Genomic DNA, 16211 nt, shown 5'->3' with positions numbered 1-16211 from the left:
GTGTGTATTTAATTAGTTCTTGATAGCTTTGTCTGTTTTATTTTTAATGTTTCAAGGTAGCTATAAATGTTGACATTTCTTCATTTGTTTACACCCAATAACTTCAAAGGGTCAGAATGGACAAAAGAAATACCAGATCAACCTAAAGAGTCATTCAGGACCTATCCATGTGCTGCTTATAAATAAAGAGTCCAGCTCATCTAAGCCTGTGGTTTTCCCTGTACCCCCACCTGATGACCTCACGCAACCTTCTTCTCAGCCGTCGACTCCTGTGACGCCACAGAAATCCACCACCGCAACTCAAAACCTGCCTGAGCAACATATCTCTGAAAGAAGCCAGAATCTTCAGCAGACAGCAGCCACAGATGTATCTTCAGGTGAGTTCAGAGCCTTTGTTTTAAAAAGTAGAGAGGGGAAAATATGAAGACTGTATTCAACAAGTTGGAGAGCTTTTCTGAATTTGTCAATTGTGATATTATTCTGTTACCTGGTTCGGAAGGCAACATGGGAAACGTAATCAACAAGTGTTAATTTAGTATCTCCTGTGTGCCCAGCACTGAGATAAGGTATCGAGAGGAAAATTTAAAAACATTTTGTCTTTAACTACATCACTACATACTTATACTCATTTGTATAAATATATGTAATTATACAAATATATTTATAGAGGTGAAAAATATGTATGTATATATACATATATAGGTACACACACATCTATATACACATATGGGTATGTAATATGTGTATATATATGTAAATATGCATGGATATTCAGAAATATACAATGAGGTATAATACAATGCAATTAAAACTATGTGTGAAACTATAAATACTGAGCAAAGGAAAGATATTTAATGGGCTAAAGTTTGCAGTTTTCCTTAGGATTCCATTTTTCGAATTAAACCAAGTTTGTTCCCCCACTCCCCTTTTACTGTATACATATGCCAGCTTTTTATCTGAGGTTTGCTTTGTAAGATCCTTTTATTTAGTAACTAGTATATATAATTGAAATGCGTTCTAACTACCTTCAGGAAAAACCATAGTAGTGTAGACTATAGGAACTCATGCCTCCTGTTTCTCTGTATTCTCTATTGTTATACTTATTTGGAAAGAGTTGACAAGTAGTCTCAACTACAGTTATTTAGGAAATCTCACCTAAGTTGTTTCATTTGTGAAATGATAAATAGCAGAAACTAAAAACTGGGCATTGGGAATAGGAGCAACATCTCCTAAGTTTATGAAAATTTCTTTGGCACCCTGTCTTTTTCCTTGGTTATGTGGCTGGGTATTTAGCAGCTTAGTGATTCCAAATAAATGGCTATGGTAGATATTCCCTAAATGGTTGCTGAAAGAATGACTGCTATGCCAATCTAGATGTGGTATTGCAGAGCATTAAAAACCATACTGTAGGAGTTCCTGTCATGGCGCAGCAGAAACGAATCCAATGAGGTTGCAGGTTTGATCCCTGGCCTCACTCAGTGGGTTAAGGATCTGGTGTTGCCATTGAGCTGTGGTATATGTCACAGACGCGGCTTGGATCTGATGTTGCTGCAGCTGTGGCATAGGCTGGCAGCTGTAGCTCTGACTGGACCTCTAGTCTGGGAACCTCTATATGCCATGTGTGTGGCCCTAAAAAGCAGGCAAAAAAAAACCCCCAACATATTGTATGTCATCCAATTTGTTTATTTTTATCTTTGGGATGTGGCCTACTCTGGGAGTTCAAAATAGTTAAGAGTGAGACCAAGGGAGTTCCTTGGTGGTCTATTGGCTAGGACTCAGCACTTTCACTGCTGTAGCTCAGGTTCGATTCCTGGCCTGTGAACTGAGATCCCACATCAAGCCAAGGCCCTTTGCAGCCAAACAAAAGGGAAAGAAGAAAAATCTAACTGGACACAGTATTTTTCAGCTTCTTGTTGCCAATATCCTTTCTCTATAAATATTTCTATGCCATAGGCCATAGAGATGCACAAAATAATCATCCTTCAAAACCTTATACTTTTAACTGTAATCTAATTGGGATGAATAAAGTAGACAAGCTGTATATGGTCTAACTTAGACACAATTAGTACAGTGGCTTCCACAAAGCATTAAAAAAAAACTTTTGAGCATTTTATTTCTGTACATGCTTTTGTATTTGGAAACAGTAAAGAAAGTAATTTGGAACCAGACTAGAAAGGGCCTTGAATATCAGACTGAGTTTAAGACTTTAATTAATAAAACCAGGAAGTGGATGTTTAGGATTGTACTTTGGTGAGCACAGAGGTAACATGATAGGAAGGAGAATCTTTTAGCCTGGGTAGAAGAGATCAGAGGCAATGGAGACAGAAGATTAGATGTTTGCAGTTATGCAACTGTGAGAGCACACTGAGGCTAAAATAGGGTGATGACAATGGGATTGGAAAAAGAAATAAGGAACAGATTTGAGAAATATTGTTTAGGCAATATCACAAGTCATATCTGACGTGTAAGATCTGAAGATGAAGTTAATATTCACGTTTTAAGGTTGGGTGATTTCGGTAACCACTGACTACAACACTGAGGAGCCAGCTTTGGAAGAACAATGATGAGTCTTTTGGTCTGCATCTTGAGTTCAGAAGTTTAAAAGTAATGCCAAGTACAGAGTAGGTATCATGAAAATGCTATGTTTCCATAGAGTTCTACTTTAATTTTGTACTGTTAACCAAGCTGCTGATGTTTAAACATAACTGTATTTAATATATACTGTGCTTAAATATAGGCTGTTTAAATATAACTGCCTCTTCTCTGTTAAAATATGTAAATAGAAATGTAACAACACTATCACACTTCTGTTTCCAGCAGGATCTATTAGTGGAGATATCATTGATGAATTAATGTCTTCTGATGGTAAGTAGTTAAAATTTTAATAACTACTTTAAACATCAGTAATGCTTTACTAGAATTTATGAGTGACACATGACTTAAAAAAAAATGAAGAACCTATATATTTTAGCTGCATAATGTACTAAGATGACTCATGAAAATTCTTCCTTAAAACTTTATAGTAAGCATCCTTCAGAAATTTTCTTTGCCTGCATTTTGAGGAAAAAGAATTCATAAGGAGGTACTTATCACCTTTACTGAATAAACTTCTAAACTGTTGGCACACTAGCCTTTTTTATGCATGAAGAATTCAAGACTAAAACAATATATCTAAGTCAACAGCCCACTGGAAAAAATACTCCTACCTCGGCTAATTTCAAGCACTAATGTGAAGTCATTATTACTGACATGAGCCATGTCATCATCTAATCTGAAAGAATTCTTAAAGATCAACTAGCTACAGTACTGTAGTTACTTTAACAATTACTCTTTGGGCCTCACCTTTCTATAAGTTCTTGGATTCAGAGTCCTGATTCCAACAAACATGTACAGCCGAGACCTTGGAAATGGCAGCTGTTAAATTAGCAAATGGTACAGTAACCAAGAGATTGATCAAACTTCTGTAAAAGCAGAGAATTTCTGCATATTTATTAATCTATGTCTAGTTCCTTTCTGTTTTCCAAGTGATAGTTTATTTAGCAGATTAGAGAAAATGCTTTGACCGGTTTCTGAATCATGAATTTTAGTGACAAGTTCAACCAATAAAAATTTTAACCTCTAATTCTCAAACACCGATAATCCATGCATGAAATGTCTTTAAACAAGAATTTTTTAAAATATACACAAAATACAAGTCATTAATTTGATCATTATATATATCCTATTGTATATTTTTTAAAAATTCCTGTATAATGTGAGAAACATAATTTGGATTGATTTGATCCTATTTTATGTTAGACATCATTATCTTTATGTAGAAACCATTTTTAACACTGAATTTCTCTTTTGCTTGCAGTGTTTCCGCTCTTACGGCTTTCTCCGACCCCAGCGGATGACTACAACTTTAATTTAGATGATAATGAAGGAGTTTGTGATCTGTTTGATGTCCAGATACTAAATTATTAGATTCCATGGAAACTCGGGACTGTTATCTACCTCTAACTGTGTAACATTTTAGACTTCTTAATAACCTAAGTATTTAAAATAATGAATGTAACAACTTTTAGTTCACTGATTCTGAACTGTTCTTCCCCTAATACTTTCTTTTATACTTCACAAAACTTCATAAAAACAAAGGGCTCTGATTGCTTCAGGGGAAAAGTGACTTCATATCCACTAACCCCCTTCCCTCAAGTAGTTACATTCTGGAGTTTCAACTTTTCTTCCAGTTCTGAATCCTTCTGTTTTCCCCTCATACCAGAGGAAAGTTAAGGTTATCAAAAACAAAAATGTTGCCCAAGGGCTCATCACATTTGTCTTAGAGTTTTACTGCCACGAGACTGTCCCTATTCTGCGTCTCCTCCAGTTCAAACAAACAGACATTCACTGCCACTTATAAAGTGAAGGGTGTAAACTAGGAGATATTAACTGTTTCAGTGAACAGATTTTGTGAAGTGCCTTCTGTTTTAGCACTTTAAGTTTATCACATTTTGTTGACTTCTGACATTCCACTTTCCTAGATTATAGGAAAGATCTGTTTATGTAGTTTGTTTTTAAAATGTGCCAATGCCTGTACATTAACAAGATTTTTTAAAATAAAATTGTATAAAACATTTAATTTATTGGTCTTTTGGGGGAATTTGATGCATCGCCAGTGTATTACAACTGAGCCATTAATCTTGTAGCTTCATCAACATTAACTGGTTCTTTCTCAGGACACTGCTGAGGACTCTGGAGAGAGAAAATTTGTATTTAAAAATTTAGATAACAGTAGCAAACAAGAATGACATATAATCTATTATCCTATTTGATTTCTTCCAGTCATATTTTTGGAAGTAGAACAATAAATTCTCATATTTAGACTCAAGTGTTTTAGAGTCTGAATATGCTATGCATACTACAGAGCTAAGTACTAAAAATTATATTCAACATTCAGGCTTTGAAAATTTGACGTTTAATTTATTAGCCATAACAAAAGGAAATGATTTCTACTCACCAGCTGTTTCTGCAGAGGTTCAAGGGAAAGGCCTTTTGAGAAATGTGCAAGTTCCTTTTGTATATCCAGAAAAGCTTTATTCAGTCTGTTAACTTTTTCTTCATTCACAATGTTTATCTTAAAAAAAAAAAAAAAGAGCATTAATGCATGATCTTCTGTTAAGGATAAAATATATGCAAAATTACTTTAATCTTGCTAACCCCCCAAATCTAAAAACTCTTATCAACTCTTCCAATTTGTAGGGACAATTCACACTAAAATTCTTGTAGTCTTTATTTTTTAAAGTTTTATTAAGGTATAGTTGATTTATGAGGTTGTGATAATTTTTGTTGTACAACAAAGTGATTCAGTTATATATTTATATACATCATTCTCTCTCAGATTCTTTTCCCACATAGATTAGCACAGAACATTGGGTAGAGTTCTTTATGCTATACAGCAGGTCCCCATTGGCCAATCATTCCATATACCCATATACCTGTGCAAAATTTTTATAGGTGTACTTTCAACAGTCTCTGAATTCTTCCTTGATGGCACTCAACTGAAGACAATGGCCCCTGCAGCCCTCCTTGCTCAGATCTAAATGGTGGGGTTGCTATTTTTTTTTTTTTTTTTTTTTTTTTTGTCTTTTTAGGGCCACTTCCAAGGCATATGCAGGTTCCAGGCTAGGGGTCAAATCTGAGCTGGCCTACACCACAGTAATGCAGGATCTGAGTCATGTTTGTGACCTACACCACAGCTCATGGAAACACTGGATCCTTGACCCACTGAGCAAGGCCAGGGATCGAACCTGAATCCTCATGGATGCTAATAAGATTTGTTTCCCCTGAGCCATGGCAGGAACTCTGGGGGTGGTATTCTTAGTCCTTCTTTTTTCTTTTTTTTTTTGCTTTTTAGGACCACACCTGCAGCATATGGAGGTTCCCAGGCTAGGGGTCAAATTGGAACTGCAGCCGCCAACCTATATCACAGCCACAGCAATGCCAGATCCGAGCCGTGTCTTCAACCTACACCACAGCTCATAGCAATACCAGATTCTTAACCTACTGGGCGAAGCCAGGGATCGAACCCACATCCTCATGGATCCTAGTCGGGTTCCTTAACCGCTGAGGCATGAAGGGAACTCCGGTATTCTTGTTCTTTACTGCTGCTCCCCAATCATTTTTCCTTCAAAGCTCAGCTCCTTTATACCTTATGTATCAGGACTTTCTGACATTCCTTCCCTCACTGTTACCTACCAACACCATGATTACTTGAAGAAAGAAAGATCTTCATAAAAGATCTCAAACTCTGGCTCACTGACCCCGCTCATGCCTGGCATCACTGTTTCATGGCTTCAACAATAACCTAATCCTATTGCCTCTTCATCTCTTCAGGTTTGCTCCTCCAGGGATCTTTTATATTACATACCATGCCATCACTCGCATGCATTACCTTAGGCCAAGTCATTACCACCTCCTGTCCTTCTAGTTCACTTAGTTTATTAACAATTCTTTTTTTTTGTAATTATTCTAATTTTTTTAATAGTTATTTCCCCAATACAATTTTTTTCTACTGTACAGCATGGTGACACAGTTACACATACATGTACACATTCTATTTTCACACATTATCATGTTCCATCATAAGTGACTGGACATAGTTCCCAGTGCTTACACAGCAGGATCTCATTGCTAATCCATTCCAAAGGCAATAGTTTGCATCTATTAACCCCAAGCTTCCCAACCATCCCACTCCCTCCCCTTCCCCTTTGGCAACCACAAGTCTATTCTCCAAATCCATGGTTTCCTTTTCTGTGGAAAGGTTCATTTGTGCCATATATTAGATTCCAGATATAAGTGATATCATACTGTATTTGTCTGTCTCTTTCTGACTTACTTACTCAGGATGAGAGTCTCTAGTTCCATCCATGTTGCTGCAAATGGCCTTATTTCATTCTTTTTTATGGCTGAGTAGTATTCCATCATGTATATATACCACATCTTCCTAATCCAATCATCTGTCGATGGACATTTGGGTTGTTTCCCTGTCTTGGCTATTGTGAATAGAGCTGAAATGAATATGTGGGTGCATGTGTCTTTTTTTTTATTACTCAATGAATTTATTAAATTTATAGTTGTACAATGATCAACACAATCCAGCACATCCCACAACCCCAGCACATCCCCCCACCCCCCGAACTGTCTCCTTTGAAAATCATAAGTTTTTCAAAGTCTGTGAGTCAGCAGCTGTTCTGCAAAGAAGTTCATTGTGTCCTTTTATGAGACTCCACATGTCAGTGATAGCATTTGATGTTGGTGTCTCATTGTCTGACTGACTTCACTTAGCATGATAATTTCTAGGTCCATCCATGTTGCTAAGAATGCTGGTATCTCCTTCCCTTTAATGGCTGAGGAATATTCCATTGTATATATGTACCACATCTTCTTGATCCACTCCTCTGTAGATGGACATTTAGGTTGTTTCCATGTATTGGCTATTGAAAATAGTGATGCAATGAACATCAGAGTACATGTGTCTTTTCGAGTCATGGTTTTCTCTGGATGGATACCCAGGAGTCAAATTGCTGGATCAAATGGTAGTTCTATTTTTAGTTTTATGAGGAATCTCCATACTGTTTTCCACAGTGGTTGCACCAATTTACAATCCCACCAACAGTGTAATAGAGTTCCTTTTTCTCCACACCCTCTCCAGCACTTATTGTTTGTAGACTTTTGGCTGATGGCCATTCTGGCTGGTGTAAGGTGGTATCTCACAGTGGTTTTGATTTGCATTTTTCTAATAATGAGTGATGTTGAACATCTTTTCATGTTTTTGGCCATCTGTATGTCTTCTTTGGACAATTGTCTGTGTAGATCTTCTGCCCATTTTTTGATGGGGTTGTTTGTTTTTTTGGTATTGAGCAGTAGGAGGTGTTTCTAAATTTTGGAGATTAATCCCTTGTCAGTTGACTCATTTGCAAATATTTTCTCTCATTCTGTGGGTTGTCTTTTCTTTTCGTTTTGTTTAGGGTTTCCTTTGCCGTGCAGAAACTTTTAAGTTTGATTAACTCCCATTTGTTTTTGTTTTTACTGACATCACTCTAAGAGGTGGATCTGAAAAGATGTTGCTGTTGTTTATGTTGGAAAGTGTTTGGCCTATGTTTTCCTCTAAGAGTTTTATAGTATCTGGTCTTATATCTAGGTCTTTAATCCATTCTGAGTTTATTTGTGTGTATGGTGTTAAGGGCATGTGTCTTTTTTATTTATTTATTTATTTTGATCTTTTTAGGGCCGCACCTGAGGCATATGGAGGTTCCCAGGCTAGGGGTCCAATGGGAGCTGTAGTCGCCAGCCACACAGCCACAGCAATGCAGGATCCAAGCTGCGTCTGCGACCGATACCACAGCTCACGGCAATGCTGGGTCCTTAACCCACTAAGCAAGGCCAGGGATCGAACGTGCAATCTCATGGTTCCCAGTCTGATTTGTTAACCACTGAGCCATGACAGGAACTCCAAGGGCATGTGTCTGGATATATGCCCAAGAGTGGGATTGCTGGGTCTTATGGTAGTTCTATGTATAGATTTCTAAGGTATTTCCATACTGTCTCCATATTGGTTGTACCAGCTTAGATCCCCACCAACAGAGCAGGAGGGTTTCCTTTTCTCCATACCCCCTCCAGCATTTGTTATTTGTGGATTTATTAATGATGCCCATTCTGATTGGTGTGAGGTGGTATCTCGTGATAGTTTTATTTGCATTTCTCTAATAATCAGTGATGTTGAGCATTTTTTTCATGTGCTTGTTGGCCATCTGCACATCTTCCTTGGAAAAATGTCTATTCAGGTCTTTTGCCCATTTTTCAACTGGGTTGTTGGCGTTTTTTGCTGTTGAGTTGTATACGTTGCTTGTATATTCTAGAGATGAAGCCCTTGTCAGTTGCATCATCTGAAACTATTTTTTCCCATTCTGTAAATTGTCTTTTTGTTTTCTTTTTGGTTTCCTTCGCTGTGCAAAAGCTTGCCAGTTTGATTAGGTCCCACTTGTTTATTTTTGCTCTTATTTCTGTTGCTTTGGGAGACTAGCCTGAGAAAATATTCTATTAACAATTCTTAAATCTCACTGAATCCTTCTCCCCCAAGTTCATTACTTTTCACACGTTCATATCCTCCCCTTTACCTTTAACCTGCACAGATTCCAGGACACTCATCAATGACATCTTTACATCTTCCTAACTTTTCTTCTTTTTTTCCATGGATCAAACTTGCTTAGCACTTGGTGGAAATCAACTATCAGCCTTTTCTGAGCTTAAAACTGAAGCTGTATTAAATCATAACTGGCTGACTGGCTTTACTCCAAATTCATGTCCCCCAACTTCAATTTACCATTTATCGTGCCTGACAATCTTACAACCTCCCCCTAGAGAGTTGGGCTACTTGCTAAGAAAATTATTTGATACTTTCGCCAACCAGGCTGCCTACCCACAGATCTTTTACATTAGCATCCATAAAGGTTCTAGGACTTCCCATCTAAACAAAATAATCTTCCTCAAATATAGCAAGCTCTTCCCCAGCTTGCAGCCTTTGCATTCGCTATTCTCACAGCCTAGAAGAGCACTTCCTAGCGGATTGCATCACTTGTTCCTTATCACTCAGGTTTTGGCTTCAGTGTCAACCTTGAAGACAATTCTATCTAAAATTGTCACCCCCAAACTCCCATCATATAATCCAGCCTTATTTCCAAAGTCATGAAACTGCTCAACCAAAAAGCTTAATTCAGCCAGTTCATGAATATTCAAGGTTAAAAACTACATTTCCATGTATTATTATGATAATTACTAAGTCCTTACTACTTCAGCTTGAAATCATTTTCTTGAAGACTCTACTTGATGAAGGAATTTCCCATTTCCCAAATATTTTGAAATAAAGAAGATAAAGCAACTCTTTTCTTGTCAAATTTTGCATTTTAACAAACAAATTATTTTTTCTTCTATTTATAAGATACTTACAGGTTTTTGTTTGAGTTCTAGACATTGTTAGAGAAATAAGAATTATTGAGGAGAAAAAGAATGGATGCTGACGGATATTCCATGTCCTGGCTCTGTTAAGAGCTTCTTAAATAAATTTGAGTTCAGAGATAACTTTTCCATACCACTTTTTTTTTATGATTTCTATGCTCTGAGAAAGCTGTTAAAACTGTTACTTGGGACCCTCACACACCTGCCATTAAAATGCTATTTTCTTTGAGAACATTCAGATCAAGAAAGGGAGGTTATTTTTCTTTTCTTTTTTTTTTTTTACATAAATGTTTAAAATCATCTTGCCTTTGTAGGAAAGGCTAAGAACCTGTTTTAAATATTAGCATTCAGGATTTCAGTAGCTTTATTATTATACTTTACCTGTAAACAAGAAAATCAGAGTGCTTAATTGATACTCACCTTCTTAAGATTAGTGGTAACTGGTTTTGCTTTATTTTTAACCTTAAAACTTTTTTGGTTGGCTATGTGGAATACATTCCTGGATTTCTGCCCTCTTAGTTTGTTTTTGGCCATTGTCTAGGAAAGAAAAGAAAAAGAGCTCAATTAAGTTACCCATATTTATGAACTGTACTCGATTTAAGTTTCTTAAGTAAAAGTACCAATTAAATCTAAGAAATTCCATCTTACTCCTAATTATTTTTAAAATTGCTTCTTGCATTAAAACTATCTCCATGTGTTTTGCCCCTACAAGATTTTTCCATTTGAGTGCAGGGTGCGTACCTAATTCTTTTCTGAATCTTTAGTATCTGAAGAGGCTCCGCATTAATTTTGCATTAATTTCTGCTGGTGGGATTAATTAATAATTTTTTTTTTCTTTTTTGGCTGCCCCATGGCATATGGAGTTCCTGGGTATCAGATCTGAACCACAATTTCAACCTATGCCAAAGCTGTGGGAACGCCAGATCCTTAACCCGCTATGCTGGCCAGGGATTGAATATTTGTTCCAGAGTTCCGGAGATGCCACCAATCCTGTTGTGCCACAACAGGAACTCCTCATTAATTAATATTATCAACATTTAACAGTTTTTTTGTCAGCCCTCGCAGCATCTGACCATGCTAATCACCACCCATCCTTCTGCCAGCCTACATACTGCTATTCCACTCTGGTTCCTTTCATACTCTAGGGCTGACTCCTGTTTCTTTCATTCCTTTTCACTTGCACCGTTTTTGCTCCCGTGTGTACCTCCTCGAAAATCAATCCTAAATATTGCACTTCCGACCCATTCCTTTAAATTACTTTCATGATTTCCATACCACATTTATGTGAAAGGCTTATGCGTTAAAAATTTATTTTTTGTCTTTTTAGGGCCACATCTGCAGCATATGGAAGTTCCCAGGCTAGGGATCAAATCAGAGCTATAGCCACTGGCCTACGCCACAGCCACAGCACCATCAGATCCGAGGCGTATCTGCAACCTACACCACAGTTCATGGCAATGCCAGATCCTTAAACCGCTGAGGGGGCCAGGGATCGAACCTGTGTCCTCATGGATGCTAGTCAGGTTCATTTCCACTGAGCCACGATGGGAACTCTCAAAACTTTAGATATTCTCTGTCCTGTAGCTAAACACACAACTAAGCCTTTAAATTCTTTCTCAGAAACATCTCAAATCTATTCTTAATGCATGAAAAGAACAATTTAAATAATTTTAATAGTTAAGATTTACTGGAGTTCCCGTCGTGGCGCCGTGGTTAACGAATCCGACTAGGAACCATGAGGTTGCGGGTGCGATCCCTGCCCTTGCTCAGTGGGATAACAATCTGGAGTTGCCATGAGCTGTGGTGTAGGCTGCAGACGCGGCTTGGATCCTGCATTGCTGTGGCTCTGGCGTAGGCCTGCAGCTACAGCTCCGATTCGACCCCTAGCCTGGGAAGCTCCATATGCCACGGGAGCGGCCCAAGAAATAGCTAAAAAAAAAAAAAAAAAAAGATTAATTGAGCTTTTACTACATACACAAGCACTATCCTAACATTTTATGTGCTTTAACTAGTTTACTCCTAACAATACCACTTTGTAGGAGGTACTGCTTTACCTTCATTTTACATTAAAAAAAAAAAACTGATACAAAGAAAAATTAATTTGGCCATTGTTACACTGTTAGTAATCAAGGAATGCCAAGATTCAAATCTAGGCAGACTAGATCGAGGGCTCTCACTATGTGACACAGCCTCTCATATACAAATGAAAATGCAATACAAAAATATGATTTAGTACTGCCTCGTTCAGGGCTGGGTTACTGCTTTAGTCCCTAGGTCTATTTGGTTAGACTATGTCTTGGGACAAACTATACCCATGGACCAAATCAGGTCAGGTACCCACTTTAGTAAATGAAGTTTTATTAGAACACAGCTATGTCCATTGGATTACATATTGTAGGGGCAGCTTTCCTGCTACAACTGTGGACTGCAGAGCCTGAAAGATTTACTTTTTGGTCCTTTTCAGAAAGATTGTTAACTCCTGGCTTAAGCCATATGCATTTAAGTCTATATTGCATAGTGGTAGGAAATGAACCATCCCAGTATTAAAATCCTCCAAAGGGAGTTCCCACTGTTGCACAATGGGATCTGAGGCTTCTTGAGATCAGATCTGAACCAAGCCTGGGGATGAAGGTTCTATCCCCAATCCAGCATAGAGAGTTAAGGATTTGGTGTTGTGGCAGCTGCAGCTTAGGTGGCAACTGCGACTTGGATCTGATCCCTGGCCTGGGAACTCCATATGCCTCTGGGAGGCCAAAAAATAAAATAAAATAAAATAAAATCCTCCAATGGTTCTTCCAAACCACAAGAAGCAATATGCTTTGTCCTGGCTCTAGCATAAATCTGTCAAAGGTATCCCCTGCTCCTTCTCTATATCCACCTGGCCTAGTGCACTAATTATTCTTTGAAAACACTTTGCATGTTCTCCCTTTCTTTCTTTTGCTCACATCCTCTCTATTGACTGAAATGTATACTCTCCTTCAATGGTCAGCCTCAGGAAACTATTTAACAGAGACAGCAACCCCAATAGTGCTTTTGAACCCCCACAGCATTCTAATTAAAAAAAAAAAAGTGAACTGAGTAGAAAACACATGATCATTAAAGAAGCATAAAATACACATAATAAATCATCCCCAAATTAAATAATCCAAAATCCTTCCGATAAGTATCCAAGATCCAACCACTCACCTAGTATTCTTTAATACTACTAGCCAAGTGTGGTCAGAACTGATAATACTACATGTGAAATATACACAAACACAAGAAACATAATGGAAGGTGCTGTTACCAGCAGAATACAAGTAGGATCACAAGAGGGAAAGATCTAGTAGAGTTGGTGACTGGAGGAAATTTCCTGGAGAAGGTGATAGCCTATTTGGTGAGATTTGAGATTTTCTCTGACAACCACTTAGAAAATGATGACATGAGAAAAACCCCCTGTGGCTCAGCCACAACCCACCCGACTACTATCCATGAGGACACGAGTTCAATCCCTGGCCCTGCTCCGTGGGTTAAGGATCCAGTCTTGCCTTGAGCTGTGGCGTAGGTTGCAGGTGTAGCTCGGATCCCCTATTGCTGTGGTGTAGGCCAGCAGTTGCAGCTTCAGTTTCAGCGCCTAGCCTGGGAACTTCCATATGCTGCAGGTGAAGCGCTAAGACAAAAAAAAAAAAAACAGAGAAAACAACCAGACAACCAAAAACTAGTACCCTGCCATGGGCCGAAGGCCCAGCAGGCACGGGGATTCAGGTCTGGGCCTGCAGGCCTGGCCCAGAAGGGCTGCCTGAGCCATCCAGCGGCAGAACCAAGCGACCAAATCACAGCAGCCAAGCCAATCCTGTCCTAACACCCGGAAACCTCCTGCCAGCCCGCTGGAAAATTTCTTTATTAAACTCTCACCAGACTTCCGAAAGCCTCGTGCGGCTGCTCAAGCTCCAAGTGACGCCAACTGCCTGCGCCCGCATCCTGGAAGTTCCGGGGGAGGGAGCCAGTCAAAAGTCCTCATAGCGGTCGTAGTTCCGCCCACCGGGCAACGCCCCGCCCACAGAGCGGAATCCGGGGCCCTGAGATCATCCTTACGCGGAGATAAGCCCCACCCACCGACCTAGCCCCACCCACCGACCGGAGTACAACTCTCCAAGCTCAGCCCATACCCGGAGCGAAGCCCCGCCACCTGGTAAGCTTGGAGCGAAACCCCGCAGTAGGCGTGGTTCCGCCCACCAGCTGGTTCCCACCCCCCTTACGTAGTCCCGCCCACAGAGCCAACCCTGCCGCGGAGCATTCTCTCTTGAATGTCCCAAAGCCTCGCGGGTAGAGCGAGTTCCACCCGCCATGGGAAGTCCTGACCCATTAACATCACTTGCCTTGTGCTGAGCTGAGGACCTCTACTCGGCTGGAACCAAGCGTCGAATTCTCCGAGTGGGTAAATAGAAACCACCCAGGGTGTCTGAGTCTTCCGACCCACGGAGACTATAAGACCATAACCCTGGTAGTCTGTCCTCAGCGGTTTACTGCTAGCTGGTTCTGCCCACCCTCCCAGGAGGTGGCGCTGCGCACCTCTGGGTGGCGCCCAGGGCTTGATTGGGATCTAGAGCTACAATCTCCAAACGGAGAGTCTGTAAAGAGCAAAAAGTTGAAATACTTTTCTCACTGAAGTTTTCTTGCTTTAAAAAGATATGTGTGTATATATATATATATATTTGGTCTTTTAAGGCCGCACCCGCGGCATATGGAAGTTCCCATGCTAGGGGTCAAATCAGAGCTACAGCTCCAGCCTTAGGTGCATCTGCGATCTACTCTGCAGCTTGTGGCAACTGCGGGATCCTTAACCCAATGATCAAGGCCAGGGATGGAACCCCCATCCTCCTGGAGACTATGTCAGGTTCTTAGCCCCCTGAGCCACAACTGGAACTCCTGACATTTTTATATCACTTTTGTAACGTGCTTGAGTTTTGCTCATAGTATCAAAATAAGGCCAGAATACCACTCTCCTTTTGCAAGTGAGAATACTAAGGCTCAGCGTCTAAGCCATTTTCGGGTATCCACACAGCTAGTAACTGACAAAGCCAAACCAAAATCCATGTGGTCTAGCCCTCGGTTAAGTCCTCTTCCCGCCAAGTCAGTCGCCTGCTTGTAGACCGATGAGCCACTTTTACAGTAAATCATTTTATTTATATCAATCACAAAAAGTTAGGGAATACATTAAGGAATGAGGAATAATTACTTGTCAATGTATTTTTATTAAAATTTTGTATTTTTTCCTAAAGACTGATTTTTAAAAACACCTTAAAGTTCTGGTATAAAATGCCCCTAATGCATGGGGGCAGGACCAAAACAACACCAAAGCGACCGAAAAGCATTAGATTCTTTCACAAGGCTAGAGTTATCCACAAATACTGAAGCAAATAAAGCATGTATTATGATTCCGTGAATGTGAAGTTGTTGATATATATGCAGAAGACAAATAGTTGCAATGGAATGACATTATAGTGTCTATGAAAACTTATGGACCTAGCTTTAATCTTGAATAGTTGAGATAGAAATACACACTAGGAAATAACATGGTTGTACAGGCAAGAGCAGTGACATTATATGAGATATGAGTGAGGAGGCATGAATTTTTTTTTTTACTTCTGTCAACAACCAACAGTGTGTTGTGGAAATGTTACTTCATTTCTCTGGGCCTCCCTTTCCCATGTAGATGGCCATTCAGAGAACATTCATTATCTGCTCAGCATTCCTTTCTGGGGAACCACTCTTCTCCCATTAAATGGTCCTGGTTGAGCTAATAAAATTAGTCCTTTTCTGAAGGTTTTCCAACCTGAGCTAATGGAGAATACAGAGTGTTGGTTTTAGGGGAAAAAATCTGAAAAGGCCTTGTAGAAATAAAGCATGGCATAAGCAAGCTGTAAACCCAGAAATGGACTTGCTGTCCTTGTAGGAGTGGAGGTAGACCTGTATGAATAGAGAAGTCTGGGTGTGAAGATACTGTTGAAAATGAGGCTGGTAAGATGAGCTAATGAAGGGCCTTGATAACCAGGCAAGGTTTATTTTATTTTGATTTTTTTAATTTTTAATTTAATTTAATTTAATTTAATTTTTTTATTTTCCCACTGTACAGCAAGGGGGTCAGGTTATCCTTACATGTATACATTACAATTACATTTTTCCCCCCACCCTTTCTTCTGTTGCAACATGAGTATCTAGACAAAGTTCTCAATGCT

At 39.3% G+C, this 16211-nt stretch overlaps 3 protein-coding genes across 5 annotated transcripts in view; 2 read left to right on the top strand and 1 right to left on the bottom strand.

The window, feature by feature from the left end:
* E2F5 (E2F transcription factor 5) overlaps nucleotides 1-4618 on the top strand; it is a 34219-nt gene extending 29601 nt beyond the window's left edge. The window contains exons 6-8 of one of the 2 annotated variants that reach the window (XM_005662996.3): nucleotides 110-377; nucleotides 2821-2865; nucleotides 3857-4618. In XM_005662996.3, coding sequence (XP_005663053.1) covers nucleotides 110-377; nucleotides 2821-2865; nucleotides 3857-3966 — 423 coding nt within the window. In that variant the 3' untranslated portion in view covers nucleotides 3967-4618. Of the gene's footprint in view, nucleotides 1-109; nucleotides 378-2817; nucleotides 2866-3856 lie in introns of both variants that reach the window. The other variant, XM_001924905.5, reaches the window with a different exon arrangement.
* C4H8orf59 (chromosome 4 C8orf59 homolog) lies at nucleotides 3511-14032 on the bottom strand. 2 transcript variants are annotated; one of them, XM_005662997.3, is made up of 4 exons: nucleotides 13521-13863; nucleotides 10414-10530; nucleotides 4997-5113; nucleotides 3511-4731 (listed from the first exon to the last, which is right to left on the bottom strand). In XM_005662997.3, the coding sequence occupies exons 1-4, from the start codon at nucleotides 13623-13625 to the stop codon at nucleotides 4660-4662; spliced, it is 411 nt and encodes a 136-aa protein (XP_005663054.2). In that variant the 5' UTR covers nucleotides 13626-13863; the 3' UTR covers nucleotides 3511-4659. The 2 variants fall into 2 exon arrangements, with proteins under 2 accessions (XP_005663054.2, XP_003125630.1); XM_003125582.5 differs by lacking the exon at nucleotides 13521-13863 and adding an exon at nucleotides 13888-14032 and having other exon boundaries at nucleotides 4597-4731.
* LOC100152714 (carbonic anhydrase 13) overlaps nucleotides 14046-16211 on the top strand; it is a 62217-nt gene continuing 60051 nt past the window's right edge. Inside the window, exon 1 of the mRNA XM_013996643.2 lies at nucleotides 14046-14164. The gene's annotated coding sequence lies outside the window, so the exon portion shown is untranslated. The remainder of the gene's footprint in view (nucleotides 14165-16211) is intronic.

This window comes from Sus scrofa, chromosome 4 (genome assembly GCF_000003025.6).
Source record: "Sus scrofa isolate TJ Tabasco breed Duroc chromosome 4, Sscrofa11.1, whole genome shotgun sequence".
NCBI classification, from domain to species: Eukaryota; Metazoa; Chordata; class Mammalia; order Artiodactyla; family Suidae; genus Sus; species Sus scrofa.
Note: the sequence above shows the minus strand (reverse complement) of the source record. Positions and strands in the feature narration are given on the sequence as shown.

Coding starts and splice junctions, on each gene's coding strand:
- C4H8orf59 (XM_005662997.3), bottom strand. CDS start 13,625: ATGGAAGTTCCCAGGCTAGGCGCTGAAACTGAAGCTGCAACTGCTGGC. Junction 10,531..13,520: donor AACCTACGCCACAGCTCAAG/GCAAGACTGGAT, acceptor TTTCTTTCCTAG/ACAATGGCCAAAAACAAACT. Junction 4,732..4,996: donor AACCTCTGCAGAAACAGCTG/GTGAGTAGAAAT, acceptor TTCTCTCTCCAG/AGTCCTCAGCAGTGTCCTGA.